Source organism: Petromyzon marinus, chromosome 17, assembly GCF_048934315.1.
Source record: "Petromyzon marinus isolate PM22_M1 ecotype Great Lakes invasive population chromosome 17, UKy_Petmar_22M1.pri1.0, whole genome shotgun sequence".
Lineage (NCBI taxonomy): Eukaryota > Metazoa > Chordata > Hyperoartia > Petromyzontiformes > Petromyzontidae > Petromyzon > Petromyzon marinus.
The window spans coordinates 20,262,016-20,284,562 of NC_133683.1; the positions used below are offsets into that span (position 1 = coordinate 20,262,016).

Sequence of the window (22,547 nt, forward strand, 5' to 3'; positions counted from 1 at the left end):
CTGAGCTTCAAGACGAGATGTTTAAAAAAAATATCTCATATAAGTTTAATCTCAACAATTTGCATTCTCAAGCCATCCGTGTTATCACACGCAAGGTCAGTTTACAACCCAAACGCAGACTGGATTAATATAGTTTAAAAATCACAGTCCCCTTTCAATATAAGTTTCGAATGTTATAATCATGTGTGCAGCTGGCCAGAGCTTACGATTATTATTAATACGTCGGGGGTCATAAAATCTGTAAAGAGCTCCCCCCCCCGCCCCCATGCAACGCTGCATTTTTTCAGCACGCAACGAACTGACTTATTCGAGCGGTTCTGCAAAAAAAAGTAGCAATTATGAATGGATAAACGAAGTGTTTTGGTTACGGCCTCGAAAGAGAATAGCAGGACACACATTGCGTGACAGCATGCCGCGTCTTCGTGCTGCGTTATCAGGAGCCAAAAGCTCGCGTAATTTTCTATTCTGCTTACAGGCACCCCCCTGGGCAGCCTGTGAATCGACGGCAAACACTGCGCCCATTGTCTTGTCGGTCATCCGAGCCAGCCTGCTTTGAGGTCCAACGGGTCTGTGCTGTGCCAGCATGGCTGCCCAGATCAGCAGGTTAAAATGTGTCTCACGCTTAAAAAAATTAAACCAATGAATAAAAAAAACTGAACGACTTACGAAAATAAATGGCTTGGTTGGGGAACGGTGGCGAATTTTAGGTCGGTGAGCGACGCGAGTTGCGAATTAAATTGAAGAAAAAATGTTTTGGTGACCCTGTTAGTCTTGTGGACTATTTGTGAACTATTAATTTGTTTTTGAACAAGTTGACTGTGACAGCTGCGGATATTATGAAACGGATGGATATTGTTTCATTACGGTGTTTATAAAAGAGCGTTTATGCTTGGAACATGTTTCATTCCTTCTTTTTCAAGTATTGAATCAGAAAAGATTATCAAAACTCACATTCAAATGAATCAATCAATCCGCCACTTTTGGACTGAATAAAGAATACATTTATCGGTTTTTCTCACAGCCTCTGGCCTCTAACTTGCATTTTATTTCATAACATAGACTAATTAATTGTAAATCATACGTTTACCATTAGCTCATGGTCCACGTGAGGATTGTGTATTAAATTATGCACAGTTGAATTTCATGTAAAAAAAACATTTCCCGATACATAACCCAGTCAGGGTCATAAACGCTGTATACACATCGATGTAGGCAAGAGGCTCCATGATAATTCTCTTGTACATAATTGTGAATATTGAAAGGGAGAAATAAAACCCTTGCATTGCAATGAAAAAAAAATCTGTTTACAATATAATAAACTCAAGTATTGTGTTTATATCAGTGACTGAATATCTGTTGTCCGTTTACATACTGCCACAGTGTACTGGACTCTGGAATCAGCTATGATCTATCAACTGTTAGATGATTGCCTCGCTTGGCCTTTGCCAGCTCTCATTAGCAGCTCTCATTGCCTTGTGATGCAACAATCCTTTTAAGTTCAAGCTTGTTGAATTGCGGTGGGTTTCCTCTTGAGCGTGTTTTCTCCTTGAACTTCCACTCTTTCGTTGGCCTCAACCGTGTCCATCATCCCATTTAGCACAGCGTCCTTTACATTAAATGTATCTAGGTATACTCTTTGGTTCTTTCGGTAAAGTCACGTAGGTGTAAAATAAAATAAATCACGACGTTTCGGGCGCAACACAAGCGTCCGTCATCAGGTGGACGCTTGTATTGCGCCCGAAACGTCGTGATTTATTTTATTTTACACCTACGTGACTTTACCGAAAGAACAAAAGAGTGTGGATTCCTGCAGTCACAAAAGCTTAAAATCAAGTATCTAGGTATGTTGAACTTCTTTCGCAACTGCAACGTAGCCAACCGTGCTAATCGGAGGTGCGAAATAAAAAAGCACGAATGCTATCTCAATAAGGAACAAAATCATACACTGTACCCAAGTCTCAAACAAATTGCTCTACACATCGTGGAGTTGTGACATCTGTAGATTTGCTGCCAGTGACATCACACCCTCGTGCCACCTTTCGGGAAGGAGGATGCGTTTGAAAGTTCCACCGGTGGGGAGCGCCCGTCCCGAATGTCTAACGTCACCAGGTCGGTGCGGATTTTGTCACGTGAGCGAAGCAGCGTGCTGCTCGTGGTGTTCACGACGGGGAGTTCGTCGCACCCGGTGCGGCGAGCGTGGTGTGAATTCTCCGAATCCTCCCACCGCGTGGACGTTTGTTTTAAAGTTGTGAGGATTCCACAGAGCGAGATCTCTATTTATTTATTTACTTATTTATTTGGTACAATTATTGCACATGAGATCAATGTAATGAAACTACATCGGGACGATTTATCTGTCGTTTATAAATATAGTTCCGAACAAAAAAAGTGTGCCCGCATTTTTTTGTTTCCTCTCCTGAACATTCACGGAGCACTTGGCGTTTTACAGGAAATAATGTTCGTCTTTTGTTTGGAAAGAAATATAGACCGCAACTTCAAGTATTGGATTTGGGTTAAAACATAATTTGGCCCATGCTGTTTTCGGCAGTGCTGCAGGGATATTAAAGATCAGTGTTCTTGTAGTGACTCGCCAGTACGCACTTCTGTTATACCCCTGGTATTATTTAGGGGCAAAAAAAAATAAATCGATGTCTTGTTTCGACTCAAATATTGCAGCACAACATCACAGGCGTGCGACTGCCTTGATGAATAATTTAGGGGGCCCATCGCGGCAGCCTCTGCGTATGTGTGAAGATCTCTATCAAAGACACATTTTGGAGCCTATTATTCCTCTGCTTCTATAGAACCGGGAGGCCAAGAATGGACGCAAGGGGGGCTGTGGGAGGTTTGGTGCTGTGGCCAGTATAGTTGGGTTGGTGATTGGAGCGGGGGGGAGGTTGGTGAAAATTCTGTTATTGTTAATTGTGCGGAAAAACAGTGCTGACAGGCGCTGTCAGGTGGGGTAGCTGCCGGCTAAACGGTTGGCTGAGCCCAAGCCCCCGGTCGCCCCGCCGAGCCGAGAGCATTGCCAGGCGGCCCGCCTCGAGGGCGCACGGGACTCGCCCGCGCCTTCCGTTGGCCTCTCTCAGGGGCCGCTGGGGCGGGATTGGAGTGGCCGCGCGCCGCAATTTGCAGGGAGGGGAAAGGGGTCGTGGGATGTTCCTCGTCTGGCGGAGTGTTTCCATGGCTACGGCAATCGTACCGCCTGATGGATTGTCTGGAGCGCGCTGCTTAATGTACTGTTTTCATTGTGGGCCGCTGTCGCTACACGTTAACTGCCGCCCGGTGCTGCTGTAAAAGCGGGGTAAATCAGCGGCTGGCATTACAGCCGGGCCCGCGGATCGATACGTGGAGATGGACCCTGCAAGGGGAAGGGTTGTGCGGTTTAAGTCAGTGGCAAGCAGGCAACCGCCTGCGTTTTCTGCCCGCTGAAGAATGACTGATGTGCTTTGGGGGGCCTTGCTGGGGTGCTGCCAAAAAATACATCCTGTTCGAAATTTGTTGGGTTTTTTTATTGAGGGGATGATTTTATTTATCATTTATAATCATGGTCATTTGTTATTTTATTTATGCTATTCCCAATACCAGCGTTTTTAAAATTATTATTTGATACTAAATGGCTATGCGTTGCGCGTACATTGCTTTGGAAACATTATTTTAATTGGCAGCACCAGATTTCCATTTCACTGTGAGTCATTGTTATTGTATGTGCTCTCTTATGTGTGTGTGCGTGTCAGTGGGGTATTAATGATCTATTTTTACACTGAAATAATTGCACTGGATGAAATTATCGCAACTTCTCTAAGGCATTTTTTTCAAGATTAAAAATCCAAGATGCATGGATTTTTGTCCAAGTTGTCAAAAGAAATCAGCTTTGTTGAACGCTGCTTAATTTATTCAGCCACTGGGGCTCGGCTAAGCTCCCCTGTTCTTTGCTTGTGTGTTTCCTCGCCTTGCCCAATGAGCCACTGAAAAGATGATTGCATGCTGCATTTTCTCAGGGCCACCACTCTCCCCCCAGCCGCTTGGGTACTATTGATTCAACTTGGGCACCATTGTGTGGCGGAATCTCCTAGCAGCCAATTTCCAGCAAGAGGAGATTACATCAGAGGGGCCCCAGTTTCATCTCCTTTGCATGCGCTTCCTATGGCCGTGTCAAGGTTAGACCCGCTCCAATCCTTCACTTAGATCGCTTTCACAGTAATGGCTGCAAAGATGTACAGCCCTTTTGCTGAACATGGCCTACACCGCGAATACCTGCCTTAACAGAGGCGGGCAACAGCTGATATTCACAACTTGCGCAGGTTCGCTTGATATTTTATTTCAATGACTTTCGAATTACAAAATCCATACCAGTTGAAGTTATAAATTTGTATTTAATGTGGCCTTGCATGTACCTGTCTGTGCGAGCAGTGGATGTTTGTGCTGTTTCGTCCATGTTTGCCGATACACTGGCATGTATTATGTGGGTTTATTTTTTTACAAATACACAGGCCATTGGAACAAGTGTAAATATACATTTTTAAAATTATAAGTCACTGAAGGTGTAGTCCCGTGTATTGTTTAACAAGAAACAATTAAATACATTCTACACATTCTCAATCCACCAAATGGATAAAGGCCTCCCCCATGCCATGTCGGTCGTGGGGTCTTTGCTTGCCATACTTCACCATGCCAGTCAGTGCCAGTTGGTGAAGGGTGGCAGGAGAGCTGGACCGGTTTCAATATCACTTGCCACTGACGTTAGCCGTGGCCAGGAATCAAACTCGGATTTGCCGGGTTCACAGTGCAGCGCGCGAACCACTGCTCCACTACAATCAGAGCATATTCTTTTAACAATATACGATACTTGCCATTGATTGCAATTACTTAGTCTCATGCTTGTCACTTTTCACATAAACACGTAAAGACATTGATTTAAAGGGGAGGGTTAGGGTGTAAACTGGGGACATACACTTGACATTCCAGTCCTTTTTTTATCAAAGGGTAATATCCATCAGGAGGTAGACAAACGTGCCATTGTCAATACGAGTTCAGCAGCGGGGGGAAATGTCGGGCAGGGGATCATGGGCAGAAGGGTGGGGGTAAGCGTGGGATGTTGTCGATTCAATGGGAATGATTTTCAGTGTACATATTTATAGAGGGGTCCTGCCAGTAAGTGTAACGGTTAGCACACTGGACCCTGCAATTCATAAGTCGCCGGTTGGAACTCCTACTTCGGCAGTTTAAACAATGGGCAACTATTTTAAACTCCTCCGCCAATGTCCACTCCCCAGCAATATGAATGGCTAGATTACAGTTAGTTCAATGCCAGGTCACGTCCAGTGGAGGCTTTTTGCCAGTAGTGGCATGAGCAAGAAATTGCTGGGCAGCACCTTTACCGTTTAGATATTTAGCAGCCTCCTAATTTCTGAATGTTCAGTGCTACGTGATTTTATTTTTGTACCAAGAAAGTCCTAATTATTGTGAAATAGATGCTAAGCACAACTATTGCTGTTTAATCCTGCTCAGTGGAAAGGAAAGGAGAGAATGCCCAAAGTTACTTGTGACATCGACGTGTGGCCCTGAAATCGGCTCCTGTGCAGGTGCGAGATGGATCGTTACGTCACATGACTGTACGAGATGGTGACGGCTTGGGCAGGCTTTCATCCAGCAGTGGATTGATAATGGCTGATGGTGATAAGGAAGGAATGAGCCCCATGATAAACCCCCACCCCCAAGATATAATAAATTGTTACGATTGGGAGACCGTGATTCAATTTTTCCACATCGATTGTTGCTTGTTTCATCGATTGTTGTTTGTCTCATCCATTGTTGTTTGCCCCATCGATTGTTGTTTGTCTCATCCATTGTTGTTTGTCACATCGATTGTTGTTTGCCCCATCGATTGTTGTTTGTCTCATCCATTGTTGTTTGTCTCATCCATTGTTGTTTGTCTCACTCATTGTTATTTTTACTAATCGATTGTTGTTTATCTCATGGATTGCTGTTCGTCTCATTCATTTCATTTGTGTTCGTGCTTATTTCTGTCTCTTACAATTATCCCCGCTCCATTGGCCTTAACGTAACATTCGTGTATAATTAGCACACGTTGTAAATAATCGATTTCTCACTTACAATTTTATGCAGGTGTTCCTTTGGGTAAAATTCGACTTAGTCTGTGAATTGATGCTTCATCACATGCCGATTCTTTGCCCGTATATGACTGTCAATGCTGATTGGTGAAGATTGGGAGCATATGTGGGGCATTATAGAAGTACAGCGCAATGGATTATGCTGGACTGCGCTTTACTATCCACCAAGTAGCCCATTTGCCCGTGACGTTTGCCCACCTAAGTAGTCATCCTTGTTCAATCTGACTCCACTGGCGCACATTGCAGGTGATGTGGTCATGGGCTAAATGCAAGCTAGTATATAAGCTTATATGTACCCTACTGCTAGCAATATCAACATAACGGCAGCTCATAAATTATCGATACATTAGCCCTGACCCTAGCCACTGATGGGTGTCCTCCGTTGGATCAATCGGATATATGTGTTGTCCCCCCCATTGCTTCTTATACTCTCTAAACAGAGAGCACGACTGACTCGAGTGCGTTTGTCACTTTTACTGACCGTTCAGTTTGCGTGTTCACGGGTGACTGAACTGAGATCGCAGAACTTCACACAGGGCGCTGGGAACCGTTTGCTGATCACGGGGAGATCGCGTTCGTGACTTGTCCTCTCAATGGCTTCAACTCGTCTCTTCCCAGAATGCCGCCTTCACTACCCAGACGCAAGCGCGTTCACTCTCCGAGCTATACAGCCACGTTTGGGTCTATACAATACGTGTATATACATGATTTAGTACCATTAATATTTTAGATGTGTTCAATCCGCAGGATTAATGTAAACCCAACAGGGTAATCTGTTTATTTTTTTCATTTTTTCAACAAGTGCAAACACAAGTCGTGCGTTGTGCCACACTCGGCGCGATAATTAAAGAGGTTCTCGCGGCAGTTTTTGCCCGCTTGACTCACACGCCCGAGTTTGCAGGATGGCCCGGTTTTTTTTTAATAAACATTTTTTTGTTCTGCAAACACTGCTTGCCCAAAATTGCCTGCGTTCCTTATCGCATGAAAGCATAGGTGGCATTTTCTCTCTCTCTCTCTCTTGCCAGCCCACCTCTCCTCCCCCAAGCAAAAGGCAGCTCTAAAATACAGCCATCAGTCGCCCCCACCCACCCACCCTCTCCTCTTTTGTCGGCAGGTAATTTTAGCGCAGACAGAGATAACCAAGGGGATGCTGGCACGCGCATTATGATTCTATCAGCTTTTGTTATGGCGAGTAATGCTCTGCCGGTGTCGCGGCGCCGCGTCCGCCTCCAAACTCAGGGACTTGATGTTTTATTGCTGCGCAGAGCCGCTTTGTTTATGAGCGTCACAGCCACCCGCCTGTCTGATGCTCAGGGAGCTACTCCGACCTGCAGGGAGAGGAAATTAATTTGAGATTTATGCCAGTTAATAAAGAAATGAAGGTTTACGGCACTGTGAGAATTGCACGTGAATGCCTCCACAGAGCCGTCGTGTTGTGACCGGGACAATCAAGGAGTAATTGTCACCGTCATCATCATTATCAATCCACTGTGGAATGGAGGCCTTCCCAAGCCACCTCTCGTGAGCTTGTGAATGATACTGTATTACAAAAAAAAAACTGTTCCGATGAAGGTACAGAGTGATTTGATTCGTTGTTAATGCAAAGTGAAAATCATTTAACATTCCAATATATGAAAGAAAATGGAGGGGAGAAGATATAGATTTTTCAATACGCATCAGTTAAGAATGATGATTCCACGACTTTAGCAGGATTTGCCATAGTAGCATCTTCAGAAATGTATTATTTCACCTGTCAAGATGTAAATATGCAAACAGCGAATGTCGCTGGGCCAAATGATGCCCATAATTGTGACAACATCTTTGAGACTCGTTCGTTGTTCAGATGTAACATTTATTCTCGGTCTTCGTTAAAATATGAAGTAAAATATTCCTTGCAGTTTCCCACCCATGTATATACCGTCATCATCATCACCGTTAGCCATGATCAGTCCACTAGTAGATGAAGGCCTTCCCAAGCTGCCACCATCTCTTATCTCTCATGGTTCCACAATGCAACAATCCACTTGCGCGTATGTTGATTTCAGCAACACATCATTATTCTAGATAGAAAAATAAACCCCACTGCATCCTTCCATTTCTATGAGTCCAGCTGCTCTTCTTTGAGTGCTAAAAAGCCCACCCTTAGGTGGGTTATAGGCGAGCGGTCAGGTTAGTATCGTGCTGACCCATGCCAAAATTCCTCCTTGGGGAGCTGCCGACAGGGAGCGCTGATTTATAACACACGTTTCCATGTGTGGCATTGACGGGGTCAGGCAGTGAGGGTGACCGTCCCGTGTATTACCGCTGATTCCTACTGTGCGTGTGTAGGTTCTTGCGGTTGTGCTTTATGGCGCTTCGTTGTGTTTTCGGGCCGTACCTCGGATTGTTTTGTGATGTATCACGTTTTGCTCCATGTGCGGAGGAGCTGAGAAGCTACCAGCACGCGGACAGGAACCGTCGGAAGCTCGTGGCACGTGGAGCGAAACGTCAGCTATTGTGCTGAACAACAGGCGGTACAACTCTGGAAAACTCGCATCGGAGAGCCATGCAGTACAAGTGTGAATATCTGCGCAGTCGCAAATGTAATGTGGTTGTAGCATGACATGCCCGTGATAGGGTACACGATGCTGTGTGTAGGCGATGTGTGTGTGTGTTATAAGGTAGGGTGCAATGAGAGTGGACAGACAGGGACACACTTTATTGACAGGTACCTGTTGTGGCACGCAATATCTTGAGTACTCTGATTTTTCGCACACTATGAAAGATTGTGCAAACGTCAAGTTTTAGTTGTCCAACTTTGTTAAACTCTGACATGATAGTGTTTGAAAGTCATGAACGTGCAGTGCGTCGTACATGACGAGCGCGTACTAATTTATTTTAGAAGTCATTATAATCGCACAGCAATTTCGGGAAGATGGACAATATGACTTGTATGACTGATAAATTGAATTTACCCTATTGTTACTTTTGATCCATTAGAAAGTTTGAAAAATATCTACTTGTCATCAGGAAAGTTTGTGTAATTAAACATAAGGAAGGGAAGGAGGCATCAATTATGCATAACCATAATGAGATTAATACCGTTATTATTTTTAAGTGCTGCATTAGTGCATAAAAGTACTAACAGCAGCGTTTCGGAAATTGACATTAGCCAAGCTCGTATTGACCTTGCAAATACAAAAGCATCTGCTTAATGCATTGCGTGCGGTTATCTGCATATTGTGATTATTCCCATTGTAGAAAAAAAATTATGTTGCAGCAATGTGGGCCATGGGGAGTGGAGGAAATATTGGAAATGTAATAATGGATTGTAACGGAATACTTGTTTGATTTGGTTAAGTGCCACCACATATTCCTACGCCATTGTCATAGCCGTGAGCTGGTGTAACGAGCGTTGCGGCCGGGTGGCTGAGTGGCAGAGCGCGTGGCTCGCGATCGGAATGTTGCGAGTTCACATCCTGGTTGGTGGGAGAAGGGGGGGGGGTCACTCTGCCCATAATTTCTCCGGGCTCATTAAAATGAATACCGCTTCGTGGGCAAGTCTACGTCGGTATGTCTTATGGATAGACTCACCCCTCCGTTGTCGATATTTGCACCACTGATTCGCGGATGTACACAGGAGATGAGCACCAATGCCTCAATGCTCATTTGAGCAGGAAATCGCTTTGACAAGCGCTGCACCTTCGATCACAGTGAATGAAAGTCCAACTTTGACAATTGTCGTGCGTGTAGAAAACCTCCTTCCCTAAATGTTTGCATTTATATTCTGACAAAAATAAACCATTCCAATTTTTCTCTCCTAACGAGAACGTTAGTTTTTTTAAAGTTCAAGCTGTAAAAACGTCTACGTTGTGAAAGAGATGGCAATCGATGGGCGTTGAAGAGATATATCCGTGTAGGGTTTAAGGGGGTAAATGTGAGTCAGAGCACTGAGCCAGAGCCACAGTGGTCCTCGGTTCGAATTCAAGTTTCAGGTGCCCGTAATTCAACGGAGGTTATCAAGTGCAGTGAGTTCATGGTGTCAGTCAGGTTACAAATAACTGCACACACAAAACAACTATGCTGCAAAATGAATCGTGAATTAATTGACCTGTTGATATTAAACGAATTAGTTTAATTGGCATGTGATGAACCCAGCTCTCTGCAGGGCATAACTGTGTTGCAAATGAGGCTGTCGAAGGAATTTGACAAAATAGTCGCCTGAGATTGTCTTCCAGGGCTGTTTCCTGACACAGGGAGATGCACAGCTGTCAGTTAGAGTCCTGCATTATTCTGAGGACATACACCGATCGCACGATTTTAATATAATTGGAAAAGCAAAAAAAAATGTAATGCAATCAATGCGCTTTGAGGTGGTCAATATACTCCAGGAAGGACAATATGATTCTGACCAGTCTTCATGAATTTTATATTGCTAGATCTTCTATGCATGGTTTATTTTTCTCTGGATACCACAGATAGATTCCATCTGCCAAATGGTAGTGAGCGCTTGGCCAACATTTCCAATGCAAGATCCTCTCTCTGCAACAGGTTAATTCCCATTGAGATGTAGTGTTCCTTATTTAAAACAGAATGGAGTGAGAGATAGAGAAGTGGAGGAATTCCATAAAACAATTTGAAACAATCTACAAACCTTTGTCAATCCACTGTTGGATGATGACCTCCCCACGCCATGTCGGTCATGGGAATTGTTTGACCATACTTCACCTCGCTGGTCAGTGTGGGTTGGTAAAGGGGGACCCCAGGATTGGCTCAGATATTACTCGCTTACCAATGTTTTGTTGTGGCCAGGAATCAAATTCAGGTTCACTGGCTTTGTAGTGCAGTGTACCTATTGCAAGTTTGGCAAATACAGTGAGGGAAAAAAGTATTTGATTCCCTGCTGATTTTGTATGTTTGCCCACTGACAAAGAAATTATCAGTCTTTAATTTTAATGGTAGGTTTATTTGAACAGTGAGAGACAGAATAACAACAACAAAATCCAGAAAAACGCATGTCAAAAATGTTATAAATTGATTTGCATTTTAATGAGGGAAATAAGTATTTGACCCCCTCTCAATCAGAAAGATTTCTGGCTCCCAGGTGTCTTTTATATCGGTAACGAGCTGAGATTAGGAGCACACTCTTAAAGGGAGTGCTTCTAATCTCAGCTTGTTACCTGTATAAAAGACGCCTGTCCACAGAAGCAATCAATCAATCAGATTCCAAACTCTCCACCATGGCCAAGACCAAAGAGCTCTCCAAGGATGTCACGGACAAGATTGTAGACCTACACAAGGCTGGAATGGGCTCCAAGACCATTGCAAGCAGCTTGGTGAGAAGGTGACAACAGTTGGTGCGATTATTCGCAAATGGAAGAAACACAAAAGAACTGTCAATCTCCCTCGGCCTGGGGTTCCATGCAAGATCTCACCTCGTGGAGTTGCAATGATCATGAGAACGGTGAGGAATCAGCCCAGAACTACACGGGAGGATCTTGTCAATGATCTCAAGGCAGCAGGGACCATAATCACCAAGAAAACAATTGGTAACAAACTACGCTGTGAAGGACTGAAATCCTGCAGCGCCCGCAAGGTCCCCCTGCTCAAGAAAGCACATATACTTGCCCGTCTGAAGTTTGCCAATGAACATTTGAATGATTCAGAGGACAACTGGGTGAGAGTGTTGTGGTCAGATGAGACCAAAATGGAGCTCTTTGGCATCAACTCAACTCGCCGTGTTTGGAGAAGGAGGAATGCTGCCTATGACCCCAAGAACACCATCCCCACCGTCAAACATGGAGGTGGAAACATTATTCTTTGGGGGTGTTTTTCTGCTAAGAGTACAGGACAACTTCACCGCATCAAATGGACGATGGACGGGGCCATGTACCGTCAAATCTTGTGTGAGAACCTCCTTCCCTCAGCCAGGGCATTGTAAATGGGTCGTGGATGGGTATTCCAGCATGACAATGACCTAAAACACACGGCCAAGGCAACAAAGGAGTGGCTCAAGAAGAAGCACATTAGGGTCCTGGAGTGGCCTAGCCAGTCTCCAGACCTTAATCCCATAGAAAATCTGTGGAGGGAGCTGAAGGTTCGAGTTGCCAAACGTCAGCCTCGAAACCTTAATGACTTGGAGAAGATCTGCAAAGAGGAGTGGGACAAAATCCCTCCTGAGATGTGTGCAAGCCTGGTGGCCAACTACAAGGAACGTCTGACCTCTGTGATTGCCACCACGGGTTTTGCCACCAAGTTCTAAGTCATGTTTTGTAGAGGGGTCAAGTACTTATTTCCCTCATTAAAATGCAAATCAATTTATAACATTTTTAACATGCGTTTTTCTGGATTTTGTTGTTATTCTGTCTCTCACTGTTCAAATTAACCTACGATTAAAATTATAGACTGATCATTTCTTTGTCAGTGGGCAAACGTACAAAATGAGCAGGGATCAAATACTTTTTTCCCTCACTGTAAGTCTTTACCAGTCCTCAATGTTAATAATATTTCACATTTAGAGCTAAAAATAAACTGAAAATAATTGTTGCTTTTTCATCATCATCATCATCGTTAGTCATGGTCAATCCATTGCTAGATAGATGAAGGCCTCTGCAAGCCGCAGGAATATTTTACAAGCCTGCACAGCACACGGGCTGATTTCATCTTTCCATATCCTCGATAGAGTTATTCTCAGAAACGTTACATTCGTTGCCTGACACTCTGACCATCCTTGACATTGGCCATTATCTCCGTCTAGCTGTGACAATGTCTTGTCCAAGACCACTCAATCTTCTTAACATTTTGAATGATGCCATTAGCCTGGATAAGTTCTCGAATCCAAATATTCCTATTTTTGCCTCTCGGTGTAATTCCGAGCATGCCATCGTCATCAGCGATCCCTCGATTCAGAGGTAATCTCTACCATAGAGTTACACATGGGTCCTGAGATAACTTAGGAGTCCAATCCTGGAACGACGAATCCATCTGCAGAAGGTAGAGACGTTGACTCGTGGGCCAGCTGCCTGCTGGCAGCGTGTTCATGTCCTTCATTCCTTCTCTCTCTCTTCAGCTTCGAGGGCAAAGCGTTTCCCCTCGAAGAGGCCCCACTGTCTTATGGAGGATGTGGCAATGCCATTGAGGTCGGCCGATGGCTCGCTTCTCCCAGATTGAGATACACTCCCAGTGTGTCTTTGTCGCATTTTCTGTGACCACCACAGGATCTGTGACCGTGGGTGAGCTGGGAGTAAAGAGCTTGTTCTGTTCGCACCTTTCAGTTTTTGTTTATTATTTTCTTTATCCATGAGTGACCATGCTTCTAATCCGTATGATGTCATAGCAGGTAGTATAACACTGAATAACAAAAAAAATCAGTGTTGCTTCCTATAATTTTTTTTTCGCAGAATCTCTTCACACAGTGAGCAGCTGCGGAAAACGAAATATGATGAATATTATTGTTATTCATACATCCGTGCACACAGAATTGAGAATTGCAACGCGCGTGACAAACAAAACACCGTCGTTGTATGTGCCTCGTTTTCGGTTTCGTTAAAGCTCTTTACCGCAAACTGCTTGGTCACCCTTCCAGGGAGCACCGGGCAGAGCGAGGAGGACTTCTAGCAGAATCTGGCGATGAATGAACTGAAGGGGACTGGACAGCAACGCCGGTTGGAGTAGCTAAGCTCAGGGACAGACGTGCAGACCGAGGAACAGCCAGCTCTTTGGACAAAAGAGGCAGTCTCTGGCTGCCAGGATTCTGAAAGGGCTGGTGTGAAATGTGATGTATGATCCTGTCTCCCAAGCTGACAGTCCCGTGAGCCAGGCCCCCACAAAAAGCATCTCCTTTCAGTTCGCTGCTAGAACACACGGGGTTGGATGGGTGAAGGGAATAGGCGAGGAGGAGGAGGAGGGAGAGGGGGTGAGTGGTGGTTTGGGATAAGAAAAAAAGAGAGGAAACAGAAAGCTTTTAAATCACTCCTAAACACTCTCCCACCCACCCCTACCCCCACCATTACCCCCCCTCCTTCCTCACCAACACACTCTCACACCTCACAAAAAGGAAACCATTACTCTCCACCCGTGCGCGCTGGCAGTTCCATTTGTATTGCAATAAAATTTGCCGGGGTGGTGGAAGAGGAAAAAATAGAAAACTTTGTGCATATGCACTTCACTACCCTGTTTATTGATAATGCAGCTAATGCATTGTAAATACTGTCCACTCCCCCATACGTATTTGATGTTAATGAGCGTGAACCTTTTATTTTGTAAAGTTTCACATTACGTCATTCCGTTTGAGGGGGTGGGGGGAATGCAAATCGAGTACGAAAAAAGACCCCCATCTCTTCTCTCTTCTTTTCACTAAATAATTTACAAACGCGTTGCCTTTGCAGTGAAACAATGCTCAGGAATATGCATAGGAGATGCGGTGTGGCTGTTAGTGCATTGGACATGCGACTCCATTGACCTGGGTTGAGATGTTGGTTTCTGAAGACAACGGATTTTGTGACTTTAGTCGGGCCAACATCGTGAGTGAGTCGACAAGAGTTTGGCACTGCCTTAGAAACAAGTACCTGCTTCAATGAGTGTGCGCAGAGACTTGCGGAAACCAAAGGACGTTAGTCCACCCCCTTTGTTCACTATCTCATTATCATCATCATCACCGCAGTCAGCGAACATCTTCCCGAAGCTGTCACCACCTCACGCTGTAATAATCGACCTCGCGCGTAGCCGTACATCTCTCCGACGTGTTCCCGGGTTGTGTCACGTGTTGTTCGACACGATGTCTGCCGTGTTTTAATCCACGTGTTGGGAACTACCCACCTGGCACCTGCACATGAGCTGATTGCATCACTCCATCTCCACGAGGGGTGCCCTCTGGGGGCCTGTTTCTCCCTTTGGCTTTACTTTTTACCCAGGCAGCAATGTATGGTTTTGGCTGGCATCGTGCATTGCTTTGGCCGATATTATTTATTTTAAATATTGTGCCAAAAAGCTTTGGGTTCCTGGGGTTGGAACAATCCTCACACCCCGTCCCACTCCCCCAACTCTCTCCAACCCAGCCATTCAGTGAATTGTTGCAATTCAGGTTTGCAATTTTATTCAAGGAAATAAATAAATAAATACATGTTTCTGTCCTCTTTCGCTTGTCTCATGTGTACAGTTGAGTTAATTCCGTTCGCCTACATGTAACAATGATATTTAATTGCATATAATTCGCGTACATCACTCCCGTAATTCAAATGAAAACAGCGTGAGCCGAAGAATCGATCTATATCGATGAAACAACGTATCGCGCCGTGCCTAATGTTCACTTTAAGAGTTCTGAAGTTTACTTTTGCAAGGTAGACAATTGACTGTTAACGCTCGTAATGTTTTCTTACATTTCCAATTGTTTGCAGTGCAACCAAAGCGTGACATTGGGCCGAAGTTTTTTTGTATGTAGACTAACGTCTTATAGGATGGAGTGGTGGTGCATTGGTTAACGCATTCCGCGACGAATCTGGAAAATCTAGATCTATTCCCAGCCAGGGCTCACATCAGTAACGAGTGATATCTGAACCAGTCGTGAATCTCCTTGCCCTTTCTATCCCCCACTGCCTTCATTAACCTGCATTGGCCAGCGTTGTGAGGTAGGGTTAACGATATGGTGTTGGAAGGCCTTAATCCAGCAGTGGATGTTATTACCGCTAAAGTAGTTCAATGTGGCATTATAAATGTGCCTATTTATTTGCTCTTTAGATTGATTTTTTTAAAGAACATCTTGCAGTTGAATGCAACCGAGTGATAAACTGAACCAAAACATGCAATTGCTTTACGCATTACAATGTCTTCTTCAGTGAATTCATAAAAACAAAAAACACTAGGTGGGGTTGTACGGGAGGGAGTACTTACATTTATCATTGTGAAAAAGAACTGCTGTTATTACTCTGATGTTTTTTATAGCGTGCACAAACACAACTGTAAAACTGATGATTTCTGGGTGTTGCATAGTCTTGGTAGGGCAATACATAATGAGGGAAGAGATAAAGCATACGTACATGAAAGCAACTAAATATACAAATGATAATAAAAACATACACAGGATAAACAAAGACAGAGTCAGGGGAGGTTTGATGATATCGCCCTTACTAATTATAAGATATAATTGTAAGTATCGAGGTTTGAGTAAACCTCGATACTTATGGAAAAGGTGGTAAAAGATAAAGGTGCAGCCCTAAAATGTCTTCCTCACGCCACCCCTGGCAGAAGGGCGTCCACTACAGGGAGCTCCAGAGAGCCGCTCTAGAATGAATTTGGCCTACTCTTCCACGTTGGTCAGACGTCTTGGAGAGATGTGGGAGTGGTCACACTTTATTCCACCACACACGACCTGCCGATCCACTGACTTGCACATCCATTTTTTTACTGCTGGGTGGACAGCGGTTGGGTATTTAAGAAGCCTGCCCCCTTTGTTTCAACTACCCCTGCTGGGATATTGAACTATGGGCGTCCTCTGGATGTATCTATGGTCTAAGAGTGTTATAAATGTTGACAGCGAGGGGGAAGGCCGTCCAACATAGTTGGTACAGCAAATGAGCAGCAGCAGCGACCTCCAATCCAATTATTTAAAATCCTCATTGAGTGCTGTAGTGAAGCATTGTGGGGAAATACATTTCAGCCCTTCTCAATCCACCAATAGATACATGCCTCCCCCCGTCATGTCGGTCAAGGGGATTTGTTTGACCATACTTCACCGTGCCAGTCAGTGCCAGTTGGTGAAAGTTGGGGAGGGCAGAATCAGTTCTAACATCACTTGCCAATGATGTTAGCCATGGCCCGAATCGGACTTGGGTCGCTGGGTTCATAGCGCAGCGCATTGAAGACTGTATCACCCCCACCCCCATCTTCCACGTTGCATATGTTGAGATAAAGTGTGGGTACCCACCTCATCCAAGATGCCTGGCTAGTATGGAAGAGTAGGCCAAATACCCTCGGCTCACCAGAGCTCCCTTCGAGTGGTGTTACCAAAGTAATTGCACGGACCCTTGCCTATTATACAGCATTCCAAGCGATGCACCTCGTTGTTTGAAACGTTGTGCCTATCGGTATGGGGCGCGATGCACACATTGGCGCAGGGCCATGTAAAGCCTGGTGAAGCGCTCCGTCTCGGTGAAGCTAATGGGAAAAAGAAATGCGGAGAGAACATTTCGCCGGATTAAACGCCCGTTGGCCAACACGCGAATCGTACCTACGGTCACTTCATACAGAGTTGGGATTAATTTAATTATTAAATCAGTGACCATCGTTCAAGCTTGCTTTCAATTGATGCGATGTCATTTGGTAAAAGTTACTTGGCTGTGAAGTTAGATTGCTGCTCCCGAGAATTAAGTGCTGTGAAAAAAAGAACTTAAAAAGTAATCGTGAGTGTCTTCTTAAAAAACATTTTCTTTGGAAATATATATTTTTTTATTTTACAGTCGTTATAACGTATTACAGTGGTGTGTTATTAATTTATTTGATTTTCAGTGACCGCTGGATATTTACTTATGTATGTAGAATTTATTTCGCACTGAATTAGCCAACCATGCTAATATTAAAATAAAACAACATTGATCATTTACGGCCCTTTGTCAATCCCACTTGCTGGATGGGGGCCTCCCCGAAGCTTCATGGGGATTGGTCATGGGGATTGTTCGACCATACTTCACCATGCTGGTCAGTGTGAGTTGGCAAAGGAAGGGCCAAGAGCCATCCAGATATCACTCGCCAATGATGTTTTTCCATGGCCGGGAATCGAACTTGAATACCCGGGTGCTCAGTGCAATGTGCCATCGCTGCACCATCGCTTCACCCCATTTAACATTTAATATTAGTTAATATTACACTTGGTATCATTTAATTAGCTGAAGGTTTGTGACTATTTTTAAAGAGCCAAAACAAGTGTTTATATATAAAATAGCAGCTGCTTTTTCCAATTTTTGAAATACTGCAATTCTGTAAGCACTATTTTACGGTTTTTTGACAGATGGCCTCATGTAAAAAAAATGGGTGGCTTGTAAAGAGTTAATCAGCTGCCAAATAGCATGACCGTAATTATGTTTGAGATGTCGCGCGTGCCAAAAAATAGCAAATTTGCACACATTTGCGCCAGCTAATATCGCACCGAAATGCAGCTCACACAAATTACCTGATGTTTTATGACACTCTTGCTCTTTGTTGCACGATCTTGGATTTTCTGCCTCTCCGAGCCACCTAAGGGTATAAAACCAGGAGCGAGCACGCTTGTGCGATAAGCCCGGCGTCGGGGAGGCACTTGGGGGTGGGCACCAGGCTCTCTTGCTGGGTGGGTTGGCCGCGTGGAAGTGAGTCGGAGCCGTGCAGAAATGGGGTAGGCGGTGGGGGGTGCAGACGGGGTTGATTTGAGGGCTGGCGGGGGGCCAGGTGGCAGGGAGTTATAGGCTTGCTGCAGCGCGTTAATTTGCCGTGCGATTGCTTGGGTCTGCCTCTCCGGCATCCTCTCCTCATGTCTTGACCTTGGGCGAAGCACCTCATTAGAATATGGAGCACAGGAACGCTCGTCGCCGTCTCTGTTTCTAATCAGAGGCGATTCATGCAAATACGGGAGCAGCGACAGGCTTTCGTCACATCTGCTTTGTGCGCCGTGATTGACGTCTGGCTCCTCGGGGGGAGGGCAGTGGCAGGGTCCGGCATTAGCACAGGGTGTTACCGCTGATCCTCCACGGTGACTCCCGTTTAGCCCACTACCACGGATTGATTTTTAATGCCCAAGATAAATAGTCCAATTCAGCTTTGTGGCGAGTCTTTGAAGCTATCCACCTTCCACCCCCCTCCCCCCCTTGTATTTCTCCACTCGTTGATGCATTTGAAGAAGCGCAACGATTAAACATGTAAAATGGCATGCAGAATGTGTGTCTGTGTGTATGTGGTTAGTATCGGTTAACATTGTCAACGTGAAAAATTAGAATTGCAACGAAGCAAGATAGCCACTGTCCTCGTTAGTGTACATGTTAAAAATAGAATTTGTCATTCACGCGGTGGGTTTTGATTCATGCTAAAAATATACTGGTGAGAAGATATTTTTAAATATATTTTCATCGAAGTACTGCACTAATATGGTATAAAGTTGTAAATTTAGTTGCATTGCTAAAAATGCCCTTAAAGCATTTTTTTCATATCTAATTTTAGCACAATAAAAATGAAGACAGAGTTAGTACTTCACTTGTATTTAAATAGAAAATATTTGTAAACATCGGTAACCTGGGCTTCACTGCTCTGATAAGTGTCACGTGTAAAATGTGATAATCGTTGATGCTGTGCAATGACACTTCAAAGCTTCTGTGAAGGAGGGAAACAGGTGTCGTGACCAGCCAGCACCTTGTGACGTATGAATCACATGGTTAATGCTCAGGTTACGGGTCACAGGTTGTAGGGCACCACAGTCTTGTAGCCTGGAGCAGTCCTTGAATTAATGTGTGTATTGCACGAATGAATGGGATCAAAGTGATGATTTGATAAAGAGGTGCGCGATAACAAGATGGAGTGCATTTATAAAAGTTAATTTTGATCATGAAAGGCAACGTAAAAAAAACGCCCAACAGAAAGTAATGTTTCAATCAGTGCATATTACCTACTCAGCCATGGATTGGAAACATGGACAGTGACAAAGAGAATGCAACAAAATGATGGAAAGTATTATGGAGAGGTGCATATTTGAAAATGACACCGAGAGACAGAATGGAGGAACACCCATATTAAGGGAACAAACAACCAGCATGTGGTGAAGTAAGTGAGCATGGCAGGACACGTCGCGAGAAGGAACGGTGGCTGATCGTCAAGACCAGTGACTGAATACCGTCGAAATGCGGGGGTACACACTCAACAAGACGGTGACCTCCCCTGGAGAGATGGAGTGGTGAAATGAGCTCGCGTGTAGGAGCTGACTAGATTGTTGCATTGCGATGCCATGAGGGTGGGTGTGTGTGTGTGTTGAACTTCTTTCGCGCCGTACGTAGCCAACTGTGCAAATCAGAGGCGTGGGCGAAGGAAAACAAACTAAACACACAAAGGGTGCACAAACAGTCATCCAGCAGTGGATGGATCATGAGCGATGATGACATAGTTAATGTATACTACATTATTATACCACAGCACAATAACAATGTGACATATATTCGGGCAGTGAATCGGTTTGTACATGTTTAGTATTTCTGCATTAGCCTAAAGAGCATTACCATGTAATTTGCATACAATTGTCATATAATTAAAATAATGATCACGCGCACCACTTGATGCACGTATTGTAGGTCTAAAAACACATTTTAATCGATGGATCGATTCATTATAACACAGCACAACAAAAAACTCACCCTGGCTCTAACAACTCACCATACATGACGAAAGTTGCCACCGTCTACCCAAAAAACGTTTCGACATCTATACCAATTTCTGTTCACGGGTGAATTCTTTTGAACTCACGAAATGTCAAATGTTGACTTGTGCTGCGTAGTTTTTCTTCAGTGCAGTCCTCAACTCCGCTTTGTATTTGATTTTTCATGACAGCTATCGCCACCACCATTTTATTAAAGTATGTTGAGCAGCAGAAGAAAAAAACAAAGTGGTTAAGGTTTTTTTTTTTCCCGCAATGTCATTATAAGTTGTTTTAACAAAATTGTGCCAAACGAGGGAATGGTGTGATGACGGGCAGGCAAATTGGTGCTCTTTTAAAAAGGCCCGGTTAGTGTCAGTCGGGGTTTGTGCATATCGCGGATTTTTTTTTTGTTGCGTGCGCGTGTGTGGATACGCGCGTGAGCCGTGAGGGCTGGTGCATGAAATCGGCGTCACGCGTTGGATGATGCAGGTGATTTGAGAGCTCGGTTACATTAGCCACACATGCCTTGTCAGTGATTATGCTGCTCGCTGTGCGCGCGCGCGCGCCCGCGCGTATGCGCGTGTGTGTGGGGAGCGGTGGTGCAGCGGTTAGCGCTACGCTGCGCTACGAACCCGGCGACCCGAGTTCGATTCCCGCTCGCGGCCAACACCGGTGACGATTGTTTGAACCGGTCCTGGGCCTCCCCTTGATCGACTCATCCTCAAATGAGTACCTGGTGCGGCGTGTAAACATCGCCACTTAGAAAACAAAGGCGGTCGGGCGTGGTGTTGGCCACCCACCCCCCTCGTGTGCCGTGCCGGCCTTCATAGGTGCTCGCTAACAGCACTTGCCCCTACAGTCTGTTAAGGCTGCACGGGGGATCTTTGTCTTCGTGGAGTACACACGAGGCCCAGTTGTGAAAGCAGCTGATGGCAGCCAAATGAGGGCTCGCGTTCTCGCCCTGCTTTCAAAGAAATAAGCTGAAGCACAAGTGAGATAAGTCGTAATAATAACTTGCGTCGCTCAGTGAGGAAACGAGCGAATGGTGCAAATAAATGTCTCTCCGGTGTGTGTCTGGAGTACCGTACCGCTTTGTTGTTTAGCGGCACGATGCCGGACCGCTCTACATCACAACCACGAAAACCCATGCAGGAGTAGGAATGAACAAACCCACCATTCTACATGCAACCGAAATAGGAAGAAAAAAAAGTTTCTCGTTTTGTTTTAGCCCAACAACGTGCAATTGAATTTAACATAGTCGTGTATACTGCAACTACATTTGTACGTAGAATATTTTATTGTTTGTGAAGATCAGTGGTTTCGCCTGGTTGGCATGGGCCCTGCTGGAATAAATGAAATCCCTCCCCGACCACCACTGTTCCCTTTATCCCCCAAATTGTAGCCTGGTACCTGGGACCCTCCAATCCCTCTGGCCCATGGGGCCCTAGTGCAGTCACACCGCCTGCACACTCAATAGCGATGCACTTTTAAATCTAGATTGAAAACTCATGTGTTTAGCACGGCGTTTTTGTGTTTAGTTTGTTGCCCTTACCCTGCACCTCCGATAAGCACGGTTAGCTACGACCGGTTGGAAAGAAGTTCAACATGCGTACAATAGCTAGGCCACTGTTGGGGTTACATTTTCCCCGATTTAAAGGCTGCCTCCGATAACGTGACGATTTCCTTGATTTCCTTGCCCGGAATATATCGATGTAAATTGTTGACATTTGACCATTGCTTTTTGCCTCATACAGTAAACATCTTGTCTGTTTCCTGTTGTTGTATTAGCAATTACTAATGTTGACATGATATCACATGTAACTCAACACTTTCTTTGTGATATTTGACATTTTTTTTTAATTTGTGTTTACAATTTTTTCGCTGTACATTTGCTACTTTGTTTTTTTTTAACCCAAGTGTGCCTTTAAAGAATATAATGTATTCTCAGTGGGGGTACACCTGGTTGTAAATAGCCATGACCTACCTAATCACCAACCTTTTTAGCAAGAAGGAAAAAAAAACAGTTTCACTAAATTTATATATACTCCATATTTATATTGTAAATTGTG

General features: G+C 44.6%; 1 protein-coding gene across 5 annotated transcripts in view; it reads left to right on the forward strand.

Moving 5' to 3' along the window:
• The window catches only part of LOC116943189 (A-kinase anchor protein 6-like), a 120,087-nt gene that overhangs the window by 38,229 nt on the left and 59,311 nt on the right, over positions 1-22,547 (forward strand). For 2 of the 5 annotated variants that reach the window (XM_032955823.2, XM_032955824.2), the window contains exon 9: positions 476-1,599. The exons of the other annotated variants lie outside the window; for them this stretch is intronic. In XM_032955823.2, coding sequence (XP_032811714.2) covers positions 476-608 — 133 coding nt within the window. In that variant the 3' untranslated portion in view covers positions 609-1,599. Of the gene's footprint in view, positions 1-475; positions 1,600-22,547 lie in introns of those variants that run through there. 5 annotated transcript variants of the gene reach the window in all.